At 37.7% G+C, this 15,160-nt stretch overlaps 1 protein-coding gene across 1 annotated transcript in view; it reads left to right on the top strand.

Moving 5' to 3' along the window:
- The window catches only part of LOC140708624 (POTE ankyrin domain family member G-like), a 28,163-nt gene extending 13,983 nt beyond the window's left edge, over positions 1–14,180 (top strand). The window contains exons 7-13 of the mRNA XM_073004827.1: positions 2,683–2,753; positions 4,120–4,164; positions 5,197–5,363; positions 12,248–12,371; positions 13,025–13,201; positions 13,301–13,345; positions 13,731–14,180. Of these exons, the coding sequence (XP_072860928.1) occupies positions 2,683–2,753; positions 4,120–4,164; positions 5,197–5,363; positions 12,248–12,371; positions 13,025–13,201; positions 13,301–13,345; positions 13,731–14,180 (1,079 nt within the window). The remainder of the gene's footprint in view (positions 1–2,682; positions 2,754–4,119; positions 4,165–5,196; positions 5,364–12,247; positions 12,372–13,024; positions 13,202–13,300; positions 13,346–13,730) is intronic.
- Positions 14,181–15,160: the final 980 nt, after the last annotated feature.

Raw genomic sequence — 15,160 nt, 5'->3', positions numbered from 1 at the left:
AAGATCAAAGAATCTGAAAGTTGATGAAAATGTCCATGTGTATCACCATCAGTGACCGAAAGTCAGCATCCACAGAACACAGAATTGGGACAGGTGAACTGAATAGATAAAGATGAATATCAGAGTTGTGTTCCTCTTAGGGAATGATAGTCTCCATGACCTGGGTGAGTCACGGCTGCCAGAAAAGAAAGAGAGCAAGGAGTGTATTAAAGAAGCACAGCAAATTCAGTCCTAGAGTGCCCTGCTTGACTTCATGTCATAGTTCTGATTTCTAAAATACCACTTTCTGCAAAATGTGCTTTCTGTTTTTCCCCTCTTGTAGCCTGCAACCAAACAGAATCCCTTCAGTGGGACATTTTTGTGTTCTTCCTTTAAAAACAGCAACATATAAATAACAAAAAGAAGTAAGAGAAAGAGTGTTTTTTTATAGGCTAGTATTTAACGTAAACTTGAGAGTGAGTACCAAGATTATACTTAGAATTTACAGGCCGGGTAGGAAGATGAGATAGAAATCTAAAGATTACTGACTCAAACACAGTGTAGTTTCATTGCTTTATTGTCACATCTCTGAGTTCACAAGTATGAATTATATTCATATGCACTATAAGTTTAGAAAGCACCTTCCCAAACCAAATATTAAGTGATTTATTATAATTTCTTTGACTTATTATAGAATTGACTTTCCAAGTGCTCATGAGAATTACTGAGAATTTGCTACATAGTAACAGCTCAGCTGTGTCCACAAGAGCTATCTGTCACCTTGTCTTAATGACTATTGGCTCACTAGGAATATTGGTTTTGGCATTAAAATGATATTTTTCTAAATGCAGATAGGATCAGGGATCACTCTTGAACATTAATGTCCAAACGTCTTAAAATTACACATAAGGTTTCGTAATCTGACTTCTGCCCCACTCTCCATCTTTAGCCCTTTTCCCTGTGCGCCCTTTCTCTGGCATTACTGAGCTGCTGGTAATGTCCTACTCACTCGTTCACTCTTTCAGGCCTCGCTCCTGCTCTTGCTGCTGTGTGGAATGCTGTTACCCTTTCCTGCTCTCTACTGCTTTTAATCTGGCTAGCCTCAATATTTCAGTCTGTGCTTGGGCATATGTTCTAGAAACGCCATCCCTGATATGCTTTATTTTCATTGTTTTTAAACCCTAATGCCTCGCATGTATGTAGCAGGACTCAATAAGAAATTTCTGAGTAAAATAAAGACTGTTTTTACAAAGATGATGTGTAAGACTGTTCTCTGCAGTCTTGGAGCAGAGGGGACAGACATGTGGGGGAATAATGTACAGTTCAGGTGGTAAAGATGCAGTAGAAAAATCAGCAAAGTCAGAAGGCAGCCTCAAGGAAGGAGGTACCTTTTTATCTGGGGAAAGACATGCAGAATCAAGGAAGACTTCACATATCATTGTTTTAAAAGATGAAAATAAGGCCAGTTGTTGTGTCTCACAACTGTAATCCCAGCATTTTGGGGGACTGGAGGAGGTGGATCCCAAGGTCAAGAGATCAGGAACATCCTGGCCAATCATGAAACACCATCTTTACTACAAATAGGAAAATTAGCTGGGCATGATGGTGCATGCCTGTAATCCCAGCTTCTTTGGAGACTGAGACAGGAGAATCGCTTGAACCAGGGAGTCAGAGGTTGCAGTGAGTTGCCACTGCACTCCAGCCTGGTGACAGAGAAAGACCCTGGCTCAAAAAAAAAAAAAAAAAAAAAAAAAAAAAAAAAAAGAAGAAGAAGAAGAAGAAAAAAAGAAAAAAAGAGAAATTTGTCAGAATAGTAGAGGGAAACATTTTAGATATTAGGAAGACATTGTGCACTAATAAAGGTGTCAGTAGTAGTTTTGGAAATCACTTATAAGGTACTATTGTTGCAGAAAACAGGAGGCAGGAGAGACCCAGTGGGTCAAACAGGAGGATTTTATTTAGGTGCATACCAGTTCAGTGGATTTGCATCCAAATGCTGAGTCCTGAACAAAGACAGAGCCTGGCTTATAAAGGCAAGCTTACAGAAGCAGAACAAAGGCAGGTAATCATATAGTGACAGTTTTGCAACCTCAGCATAGCTTGTGAATTTGCAACTACATTGAAGGAAAAGAGGAACTTGCAAAATATATGCATTTGTACAAATAGCTATGAGTAAATGCTGAGGGGAAGGGGAGACGGTAAAGGAATTTGTTTTCTTAGCCTTGCTCTGGGATGTCTGGACCCATACTTGTGGGCTCCGGCTTCTCGGACAGGGTCAGCACGACCTTACCTGGGCCCTGCCTGTTACTATCCTTAGAGTCAGAGTAGCTAAGTGCAGGAAAATTTGTTTCTCTTTAAAACTAAATTTCCTTTTCATTACATTTACTGCCTCATGATTAGGAAGTGGAGAACAACATACTGTGTTACCTTATAAGTTTCTACTGTATTTTAAAGTTGTGTTTCTGGTGGTTTTGTTCATTTATGTTGGGTGGATGAATTTGTGAGTGAATCTCATCAGGTGTCTCCCCAAGTGGTTTGTTGAAGTCTTAGAGAATGATTTCCTAAGTAACTATTTCATGAAACACTAAACACTCAAGTTATGAGATACAATAAAATGTTGTCTTAAATCTATTTTTATAAAGGCAATACTTTTTAACTATTCTAAGTGGTTCATTGTAACTGAATATATGGATTTCTCAACAGAACAAGACTTAAAGCTGACATCAGAGGAAGAATCACAAAGACTTAAAGGCAGTGAAAATAGCCAGCCAGAGGCATGGAAAATTTTACTTTTAAATTTTTGATTTAATGTTGTTTTCTTTGCTTTAATAATATTAGGTAGTCCAAATGAAATCACCTTTCAGACTAGGTTTTGAGAATCAGTAGATTCTTTTTTCTAAGAACTTTTTAATAGATTCGTAAAATTTAATAAATTCAGCAATCTCATTAACGGAAGAATCAATAGATTCTAAGTTAGCATTTGAAACTTAACTTAAAAAACATAACCACTATAAAATTTAAAATACTCTTACTTTACAATATTCTTATTTAAAACATTCTTGTCTGCCTTTTTGATTAGCTTATAGGTAATCTTTCCTTTTGGAATAGAGGCAAAAGAAATTCCAGAACTTTGTTCTTTTATTCTTATAACACCCTGACATGATAAAGAAAGTAACATCAATTATTGGATTATCTTATTAAGCATGGAATTATGAACAGTGTAACACTGATGGTCCCTGAGCTGGATTCGTGGTTGAAGAGTAATCACGGCCAGTGATTGAAAATCTGCAGTTTTATGTTGCAGTCACTGATAGCAAGGTGAAAGATATATTCTGCCTTGTGGTCTCTCATTGACCTCAGCATTTCTTTTCAGGGAGGGAACCAGGTCATAAAAGCAACCCAAATGCCTATTACAAGAATCATATATTCCAGAGTGGGACCTTTGGTATTAGTGCAGAAACATCAAAACATTCGAACTTACTGTAGTTGCGGAAAATCGGTACAGATTATTAAAATTTTTATCCACTGTCATTAGTACACATTAGAATATATTTGAACTGGACTTAAGCAGATAAACTAGATACATAACACTATCACATTACAATATATAATTTCAATTAAAATTTAAGATTTGCATTTCTTTCTGTTTGGTGTTGATTTCAGCTCCTAATAATTGAAAGTGTGCCTACAATCCAGTTAGTAATCTGTAGAGGCTCACTGGTTAGGGTTTGGTGAGGTAAACTCTTTTCAAGTGAGGAAGACTTTGCAACACTACAAATCATCTGTTGATGCATTTTTGGCAGATTTAACACATAACAAATTAAGTGGAGTCCAAACAAATGGTGACAAAGTGAAGTTTGCTGGTTCATGTTTTTCTTCTCCCGTTGGCTAAGGTGAATTATTTTTCCCATGTTAGTCAGAAGCCAGTGATGTGGCAGTAGCTGAATGTAGATTAAAAAGTTAATTTTTAATTTTAATTATTTATTTTAACAGTTACATTTTAATTTTAATTATTTTCTAATTTTTCATTGTCTGTACTTGATTACTTAAAATAAAATTATTTTAAAAACATGCATTCCAAAAGAGGAGACATCACAGAAATACAACAAGCAAATTAACCTTCTATTTTTGCATTTGCAGGAAATGTCTCAAGAACCAGAAATAAACAAGGATTGTGATAGAGAGGTATACCATTATATTCAAATGTTTCTGTTGAATTAGATTTTTACATTATGTTGTTGAATAAAGTGTTGTTAGTGTAGGCATACATGATCCTATCATGTAAGTAGCATAAATCATCAGTGAAAAATTTAATATTTAACTCAGAAAGAATTCTGTAGATTGAGTTTTAAAGAGATACAAACCCCAGAGATATTCTTTCATTATTATGGAATAATCCTGAATGGTGCCGTAAAGTGCTAGGTCATGCCACTTTAGGAGCTTTGGATCAATCATTTTATCTTTCTTGGTTTTAGTCTGATTATCAATAGATAATGTGGCTAAAGAAGATAATTTTTTATTCTGTGTATCTTCCAGCTAGAAAATTGTATGGCTATCGAATGTGAAATTTGGGGAGCATCTTATTTTCTGGGCATCCACGCTTGTACCTCAGCAGTTTCACTCTGCTCTTTGTGTTGTGGCAAACTTTGGTTCCCATGTTTCAGTGAGAACCATCATGTTTTTGATATCCCAGGGACCAAATGAAAAAGAATGATCAAAGGCAGTGGGGGGAGAAGAATATCTCAGTGCAGAAAAGGGCAATCTTCCTTTCTATTCCTGAAGCCCCACAGTGTCTCATCCTCTAAATCTGACTGCTTAATGTGAGATCTAGGTGGTAAAGACAGAAGAAGACATATTTTGCATCTTTGTCTTTTTATTTATGTGTTCCCACGAGTCAAATGGGATAAATACATATATAAGATTCTAAAGAGTGGTTGGGAATAAAAGCACAAAATGAAGGAGGGCCCTTTTTGAATTTTGGAAAATTCTATTTTGTTCAGTCAAACAGAAATGAAGCAAATTTTACAATGATATGATAATTACATCTTAAAATTAGATAGTAATTGTTCTGTATATATGATCAAACTTAAGTGTGAAATATTTTTAATGACTACACTAATGACAAACTGAGTCAATTGATAAAATCAATTAAAAATGTTCTTTTTATTCAATAAAGTGAATATCCTTAATATCCTTAATATCAAACTTCCACTCAAGGCTGAAGAAGAAATGAAGAAGCATGGAAGTAATAATATGGGATTACCAGAAAACCTGACTAATGATACCGCCGCTGGCAATGGTGATGATGGATTAATTCCACAAAGCAAGAGCAGAACACCTGAAAGTCAGCAATTTCCTGACACTGAGAATGAAGAGTATCACAGGTAAGCCTATGGCAACATTTAATAGGAGATAGCCATATGCTGTCAAACTAATCCTAATTTGGGCTAATATTCATGATTAAAATTTTATATTTTTCCTAGGATATTCAGCCTTGCCTGGTAATCAGAAAAATGGAAATCAGCAAAAAATGAGTTACAATATTTTTCAGTCATTGATTTATTTGAAAAATAACAAGTATTGGCAAATGTGAGGGGAAAGGAATTTCTTTACTTTTTAGTGAACTTTTATTTTAGCCTCAGAGGTACATGTGCAATTTGTTTTTTAGGTAAACTGTATCATAGAGGTTTGGGCTACAGATTATTTCATCAGCCACATAATAAGCAAAATACCCAAAAGGTAGTTTTTTGGTCGTCTCCCTCCAGCCATGCTCCACCCTCAAGTAGACCCGTTTCCCTGTTATTCTCCTCTTTGTGTCCATGAGTTCTCATTGTTTAGTTCCCACTCATGAGTAAGAATATGTGGCATTTGATTTTCTGTTTCTGCATTAGTTTGCTTAGAATAATGGCCACCAGCTCCATCTGTGTTGCTGCAAAGGAAATGGTCTCATTGAAAAAGACATGTTATACACTGTTGGTAAATGCATTTGGAACATTAATTGAGTAGCATATTCACACACACATATATAACATAGTAAGGATATATATGTATGTTAAGGATACTTGTATAGATTTGTTACGTATATACTTACATATAAGAACATTTATTACAGCATCATAATATCAAAAGATGGATCTTTATCAGTAGGAATTTATCATTATTAAAAGTAAATCCTTACCAATAGGAAATAGCTCAATTTTCATTCCCAGAAAATAATGTAGTATGGAACCATTTTTTACAAATGAGGTTAGATCTAGAGTATACTGATTATTTCACAATTAAAATGTATTTAAAACCTTTACTTTGATAACACATCTTAAGATAATTTTGTTAGAATTCTTGTAATATCTGCTGTGTTGCAAATGGAAGCTATATGCTCCATTGACACTGTACCTTGATTGCTAGTTATTAAATTTTTGTTGTCAGTGCCTGAGTGCTGAAATATTGGATCTTCAATCTGAATATTGCCAAGGGATTGTATGGGGATCTATATTTAATATAAACATTTCAGTATATTGGGTAAAACGTTTATTAAAATGTATCAAAGGATCTTTCATCTACTAAACCAGGATTTGGTCAGATTTTTCTGCAAAGAGTCAGTTAGTAAATATTTTAGGCTTTGCAGACTGTATATATGTTTTTGAGACAGGGTCTCTGTTGACCAGACTGGAGTGCAGTTGTGTGATCACGGCTCACTGCAGCCTCAACTTTCTGGCTCTAGTGATCCTCCCACCTCAGCCTCTCTGCTAGCTGGGACCACAGGTGTGCAACATCACACCCAGCTAATTGACTCTGTGAACTGTAGAGTGAATAAGCATGGCTGGGTTCCAAGATACTTACAAAAACAAGCAGTGGGATTCGGCCCACAGGTGCTAATGTGCTGACCTTGTGCTAAAAGGAAGGTGCTGCTAATGCAATAACTCTTATTCATAAAAGTGTCCTGCATGTGTGACATTATCCTTCCTTTTAGAAAAGGATATATTTCAGCATTCACCACACCACATTTTTCCACAGTGACTTCATATAATTTTTAAGTTTTCATTTATAACATAAGACTATTTTCTGCATTTCTGCCACTTTATTCCTGTTAATAGAACTCAGTAGTTTACTGTGATCAATTACTTTGTATATTTGATGAGTATCAACTGTTCTAGAATTGGCTGATTTTTATCAAGCCAGAAATACTCTCCTTGAAATGTTTAGTGTTTCTTGATCTTTATGTATAAGCATGAACAAAGTGATATTCAGCTTATGGAATCTAGAAATGTTTAAGGCGACTTTTAGTTCTATAGTTTTAAGAATTTAACACCTCAGTCTGTCATTTTTAATGTCACATGTGTATAATTTTATAACTTTTAAAATATATAATTGTTATGTAAAATTTGAAGACTACACTTGTTATATGAAATTTGAAATTAATTGTCTATTATTTTCCATGACTGTGGAAGAAAATTACAACATTCTCAGCCTTGACTTCTAAGTATGATGTCCTTAAAAGAACTGTCTACACTCATGAACTCAATTTTCTTTTCATTCACTCTTGATCTCACACCAGTAAGTCTTCAGTTTCAGTACTCTTCCAACGTTGTTTTTCCTCAAGATTATCACTAATTTTTTTCTGTAATAAATCTAGGCATTTTTCGTACACTTCATTTTATTTAATCTGTTAGCAGAATTTGAGCCAATGGAGGACATCTCTCTAACAGCGTCTTCAACTTGGCTTTCAGGACCTCAGTCCCTCAGGCTTTTCCTCCTGCCTTTCTAATCCATTAATCATGGCCTCTTTTGCTTGCTCCTCCTCATCTTTCTCCATTTGGACATTGTTTTTTCCCAGGGCTCAGTCCTCAATCTTCTCTCTCGTGACTTTTTCTGTTTTTGAGACAGAGTTTCACTCTGTCACCCAGGCTGGAGTTCAGTGGTGTGATCTCGGCTCACTGCAACCTCCACCTCCTGGGTTCAAGTTTCTCCTGCCTCAGCCTCCTGACTAGCTGGCATTACAGGTTAATGCCACCATGCTCGGCTAATTTTTGTATTTTTAGTAGAGACAGCATTTCCCCATGTTGGCCAGCCTGGTGTCGAACTCCTGACCTCAGTTGATCTCTCTGCCTTGGCCTCACAAAGTGTTGGGGTTGCAGGCATGAGCCACTGCACCCAGCCCCTCGTGACTTTTTCTACCGTGTATATGCTAGTGATTTCCAAATGTATGTCTCTGGCTCAGATCTCTCTCCCTAATTCCAGATTTCCATATGAGCCTGCCTACTTGATATCTCTATTTGGTTAGCTATTCGGTATCACACACTTGTCAGACCCAAAATTGGGCTACTGATGGCCTTCCTGAAATCTACACCTCATGTAGTCTTTCCTACTTTGGTTAAGGGCAACTCTTCCAGTTGCTCTGCCAAAAATCTCATTGTCATTCTTGACTCATCTCTCTCTCCGTCTCTGACACCTTACATCTATTCTCTCAGTAAATCTTGTCAAGTCTATCTGAAGAACATGTCCAGAAGCCAGTCATATCTTCTACATCTGAGCCACCCTCATCTGCAGTCTACATGAGTGTCATAGACTGGTAATTGATAGTCCTGGCTTTTAAAAACTTCCCTTTTCATCAATTCTTAACTCAGTGGATTTTACTTAAAATATAAGTCAAATTGTGTCAGTCCTGTGCCCCAGCCCTTCTGATTGCCTCCCATTTCACTCTGAGTATGTGTCAAATTTCCTCCTAATTCTCTCCCTTGCTCTGCTTTAGCCACACTGAACTTCTTGCCATCCCTTATCTACCCCTAGTGCTTAAAGACTCCAAGCACCCCTCTGTACTTGGCAGTTCCCTGTGTCTGGAATGCTTTTTCCCCAGATATCCTCCTAGCTTACTCTTTCCATTCCTTCAGTTCTTTATTTAAAACCTCCTTTCTGCTAAGAAGTAGAAAAAGGGTAAAAAGAAACACATTATGGAACAACCACTTTCTGAGGAAGAACCATGTACTACCCAGGTGCATCATGCTTAAGATTCAACTAGGGGTGTACCAGAGAGGCTCTCTAATGTAAGCAAGGGAAGGATCAATGAAACAAAGTGATTTATCATCTCTAACTTCAAATCCATTTGTATCTTGACATCAACACTCTTAACCTTATATCATCATTTCTTAGAATCTTTGATATACAAATAAAAGGGTTTTTGTATTAGAAAGAAAGAAATCCCCTTTCTCAGCAGAGACTTTTCTGACCATCCCAACTTTCCCACCACCCGCCCCATCAAACACATAAACATTTCATTTTCCTGCTTTAGTTTTTCTCCTCTAACGTACAGTATATTTTGTCTTCTCTGTCTGTTGTTATTGTGTGTTTATCTCACTCTCATGAATAGGGATTTTATTTTTCACTACCATATCCTCACTGCCTAGAAAAAGGCCTAGCATATTGGATGTAGCTACCTAATAAATCCTTATTAAATGAGTGAATGGAGTTTATCCTGGGTATGTTGTTTGATTGATTCTCACTTTAAAATTTTGACATGGGTCATTCTATTAGTTTTGTCTGGTAATTATATGCATTTTAATAATTGTTTTGGCTTTTTATAATAAGCTACATTCTTTATATTAATTTTTTTATTTAGGGAGAAAAGCCCAATATTGTGGTTATTCATTATTTATTCTTTTATTTGTAATCATAATTGTAATTATGGTAAACTGAGTCAGAGGAATTGCAAACTTTACTTGTATTTTATTTACTTTGATTTTTGAGATGGAGTCTCACTCTATCGCCCAGGCTGGAGTGCAGTGGTGGGGTATCAGTTCACTGCACCCTCTGCCTCCTGGGTTCATGTATTTCTCCTGCCTTAGTCTCCTGAGGAGCTGGGATTACAGCGGCATGCCACCACACCTGGCTAATTTCTGTATTTTTAGTAGAGACTACTAAGTTCACCTTGTTGGGCAGGCTGGTCTCGAACTCTTTACCTCAGGTGATCCACCCACTTTGGTCCTTCAAAGTGCTAGGATTACAGGTGTGAGCCACTGCACTTGGCCACCTGCTTTAAAAAAAAAAAAAAAATTGGGGTGGCACATTTAATGGACTTACAAATTCTTTTCAAGGGATTATGAACCTTTGGTATTTGAAATAAAAAGACAGAGTTGGAAATTTTTTGCTTCCTATAGTAAGAGGAATACTGGTCCGGCACTGGCTATTCTGATGGAGCAGATGCTGCTGCTTGGCTGTATTTCAGAAGCAAGCTGCTCACATCTGTATTGGTTGGTGAGCAAGACCAGTGGTCATTGATTGGTTGACTAGATTTCAAACTGGCTCTGGGTGGCTTCTTGTTACCATTGGTACAGGTCATTTCTTTTCTAAGTTAGACTCAACTTTAACTGAACATTTTCTGTTTAAAAGTTGCCTTCAATTAACTATGTTCAAAATGAAACTATTTTATATTCCAAAATTTTAGACCTCATTTTAAAATTGTGGTCACGATGAATTGGTTAATAATAGCTCTCAGGAAGATCTGTTTACATTTTTAAAAATACATATTTCTTTGCATAATTTATTCCTTAAAATTAATTGCCTTGTTTCTGTTATTGGTATTTCTAGAAGCTTTTGTTCAAGTCCTAACATAATCTCCAGTAGGAGATTTTAGTCTCTTTGTCACTTAATATATGTATATGGTAGTGATATTCTCTTTTTAAATTCCTTTTCTTGTTCACTGTCTTCTCTGTACAATAACAGTAATATGCTTATACATTTTTACCTCATTAAAAATAATTACAGTTTTCAGGTCATGTGATGCCAACGTGTTTGTTCCTTTTGCTTGGTGTGTGTGCTGCTATTCAGGCTCTGTTGTGGTTCTACATGAATGGCAGCTTTTTAAAATAACTCTGTGAAGAATGACATTGGTACTTTGATAGAAATTGTATTGGATCTGTAGACTTCTTTGGGCACTATGATCATTTTCACAATATCAATGCTTTCAGTCCAGGAACATAGGATGTATGTTCATTTATTTGTGTCATCTCTGATTTTCTTCAGAGGTGTTTTCCAGTTATCCTTTTATAGTTGACTCACCTCCTTCATTATGTATTTTCCTAGGTATTTTACTCTTTTGCAGCCATTGTCAAAGGGACTGGGTTCTTGACGTGACTCACAGCTTGGTTGTAGGTTGTGTATAGTGGTACTACTCATTGGTATTTGTACATTTTGTAGCCTCTGAGACTTTACTGCATTCATTTATCAAGTCTAGGAGTGTTTTGTAGGAGTCTTTAGGGTTTTCTAGGGATAAGATCACATCATTGGTGAAGAGATAATTTGACTTTCTTTTTTCCAATTTGGATGTCCATTATTTCTCTTGCCCAATTGCTCTGCCTAGGACTTCCCAGTTTTATTCTTAACATGCATGAAATAAAAGTAAAATCAAAAGTGATTAATGATTACTTTATTTCACATCTCTGTCGCATACACAGATAAAATTAATTCAAAGTTGTATGTTAAAAACACAATATTAGACCCTGTCTTGTTCCAAAAGGAATTTCTAAGTTATCTATAAAATACAGAGGAATCAAGAATATAAGTGGAAAGTGTTTCCCAAAAATAAATATAAAAAGTATGGGTTAACATAGGGCTTCCCAATCCCCAGGCCATGGACCAGTACCAGTCCCTAGACTGTTAGGACCTGGACCACAGAGCAGGAGGCTAGTGGCAGGTGAGCAAGCAAAGTTACATCTGTTTAAAGCCACTCTCTGTCACTCACATTACTGCCTGAGCTCCTCTTCCTGTCAGATCATTGGTGGCATTAGATTGTCATAGGAGTGTGACTCAAACCCTGTTGTAAGCTGCTTACACAGGGTATCTAGGTTGTTCACTCCTTATGAGAATCTAATGCTTTATGATCTGTCACCATCTACTGTCACCCCCAGATGGGACCATCTAGTTGCAGGAAAACAAGCTGAGGCTCCCACTGATTCTACATTATGGTGAGCTATGTAATTATTTCATTACATATAAGTAATACTAGAAATAATATGCACAACGACTGTTATGTGCTTGAATCATCCTGCAACCATCCCCCAACTCAGGTCCACAGAAAAATTACCTTCCACAAAACCAGTCCCTGGTGCCAACATGGTTGGGGAGAGCTGGGTTAAGAGATGTGAGACCCCTTTGCCTTGTCTTGGATTAATGTGCAGATATGCATTGTGTGAATGACATCTGATGGCACCATGTTGCCCTGTAGATCATTTTAGGGACACCTCCAGTATTTCATGAAAATCAAAATTTCTTCTAGTGATGAGCAAAATGATACCCAGAAGCAAGTTTCGGAAGAACGGAATGCTGGAATATCAAAAGAAGAGATTCTGACTGATAAACAAGAGCAGATGGTAGTGGCTGAAAAGAAAATGAATTCTGAGGTATTTTCTTTAGTCATTTTCAAATGTTTTAATATGTGTATTTATTTAAAAGACAACTTTATGTATTTTGGAAAGTACATAGGATTTTTTAAACAAGTGCAATGTTTAGATGCCTATGTGTACATTGTGGAAGGGTACAATGCTTAAACAGTTATGAATAAATGCAATTCTTATAACTGACTGTAAAAATATTAGAAAAGCAGTATATTGATAAAACTTTCTTCAGAAAAAGGAACTTAAAGAACTTTAAGAAATTGCTTCTGTCCAAATATATGCATAGCTAAGGTTCTTACAATGGTGTGGTTGATAGATTAGATATCAGAGAATAAACCCAATTTAAAAAATATACTCAAGCATATTAATCTTCTATTTTATGCATTTGGGTTTTTTATAATTCAGAGAAAGGCTTTTCCAATTCTGAAATTCTAAAAATCCTCTAGTGACTTATTTTTCATGGTCTTTAAATAAGTATTTCAACTTTTTGGAATTTACACATTTTTAGATTTGAAGTTTTGTCCAACTTTTTTCCAGTTAAATATCCACTATGGGAATTCTTTCCTTATACAAATATAAATGTCATACTTTAATTTCAGAAGAAATCATGATATGTCATTCTCTTGAGTGCTAATTAAAAGTTCCCTTTGTTTACTTAGGTTTCTCTTATCAATAAGAAAGAAAAAGATCTCTTGCATGAAAATCGCATGTTGCAGGAAGAAATTGCCATGCTGAGACTGGAAGTAGACAAAATAAGACAGCAGAGCCAGCTAAGGGAAAAGAAACTTTTGGAGGAAATTGAAAGTGTGAAAGCAAAGAATGATAAACTTCTAAAGGCTGTAAAATTAAGGGAGGATCATTAACAAAAATCAGCATTTAAGTACAGTGGACAGCTTAGCATTTTGACAACTGAGAATAATGATAAACTTCTTAAGGCTGTAAAATTGACTGAGGAAGCATTAGCAAAAATCAGTATTTCAGTAGAGTGGACAGCTTAGCATTTTGACCACTGAGAATGCTCAGTTCTGAACTGCAGAATGTAAGACACAGCTAGGAAACACTGGAAAAGGAAATCCTATCATGTCGTTTTAGACTGACTACTGCCCTACATGACTGTGATCAATGTCAAATAGATGAAAGAGACTTCTTTACAGAGAACAAACATGAACAGGTTTATTTACAGGAAAAAAATGAATTCTCATATATCTAACCTAAAAGATAACAGTGAGATTCTTTCTGAACAACTCTAATGTTGACAGCAAAATTAACAGCCTAAACATTAAACTGCATCACACAGGATAAATTCTGAGAGACAAGATGGGGCAGGCCCCCATCTTTCCTGTTCAGACAACTTAGTTATTCTAGTGTGTGGGCTTTGGAGACTACAAACCCATCAAGGGCAGAAGAGATCCTGTGGTACGGCACAACTGCTTTACCAAATCATGGCCAGACTGCTTCTGTAAGCAGGCCCTGATCCTGTTCCTCATCACTGGACAGGACCTCCCACCTGAGGCCTCTAGCTACTCCCACCAGTGTTCCCTGGCCAACGGAGATTTGAAACCTTCCTGGGACAGAGTTCCCAGAGAGAGGGGAGGGCCACCACCTTTGCTGTTTGGGTACCTAGTCGTTCTGGCCCATGGGCTTTGGAGAGCCCAAGCTGACCAGGGGTGGAAGTGGTGTCTCAGTGCAGCACAGCCACCCTCCAAAAACGTGGCCAGACTCTTGTTTAAGTCAGTCTCCGACCACATTTGTAATCACTGGGTGCAGGCTTTCAACCAGGGTCTCCAGCCACCTTCACTGCTGTTCTATGGCTGACAGAGGTTTCAGACCTCCCTGAGTCAGAGCTCCAGGGGAAGGACAAGACTGTCATCTTTGCCATTTGGACAACTTAGCCATTTCAGCCTTCAAGTTTCAGAGTATCTGAGGCAACCAGGGGCTGAAGTGAACCCCCAGCACAGCATAGCCACTCTACAAAAACGTCACCAGACTTCTTTTTTAAGCAAGTCCCTGTTCCTGTTCCTCCTGACTGTTCAGGACTTCTCAACTTGCCTCCAGCCACATCCTACAGGTGTGTACAGATTGGCAACAGGTTCATACCTCTGAGGTGCAGAGGTCCCAGAGGAAGGGGCAGGCTATCATCTTTGCCTTTTTGCAGACTTCACTGCTGATACCTTCAGGCACTGGAAAATAGGAGGCCATTGGGGACTGGAGTGGACCCCCAGCATACCACAGCAGCCCCACAGAAAAGTGACCAGACTGTTATGTGGGTGCCCATTTCCATATCTCCTCAATGGGTAGGCCCTCCTGGCAGGGTCTCCAGCCAGCCCCCCACTGGAACTATCAAGCCTGTAGCAACTTGGCAATTCCCTGGACTGAGCTTCCAGGAGCAACTAAAATCCTCTCTGCCGCTGCCTCTGCAGTGGAACTGTCCTTGCTTCCCTCAGAATATCAAGGGAGCAAAGACCCTAAGTGCCATATCGACACCTCCAACAGGCTGCAGTTGACCCAAGGAACACACCAGTCCATTTCCCACAGGTACCACACACCCTGCACTGTTCATCACCAGACAGGGAACCCTGGCTTGGGCTCACAGCACAGACCCTCCATCCTGGGGTGATTACATTAAATAACTGCTAACTTACATCTCTCTCGGGTGGAGCCTCCAGGAGACAAGGAAAGTTGTAGAGCAACAAGTCAGATGATATGCAGCCCAGAGGGCAGGGACAGCTATCTCTCTAGCTCTGCTTGCTCTTATGAGACACTTTATCCCAGCACTTAAGGAGTGCTGCGATCAG

Source organism: Chlorocebus sabaeus, chromosome 2 (genome assembly GCF_047675955.1).
Source record: "Chlorocebus sabaeus isolate Y175 chromosome 2, mChlSab1.0.hap1, whole genome shotgun sequence".
In the NCBI taxonomy this organism is placed as follows: Eukaryota; Metazoa; Chordata; class Mammalia; order Primates; family Cercopithecidae; genus Chlorocebus; species Chlorocebus sabaeus.
Note: the sequence above shows the minus strand (reverse complement) of the source record. Positions and strands in the feature narration are given on the sequence as shown.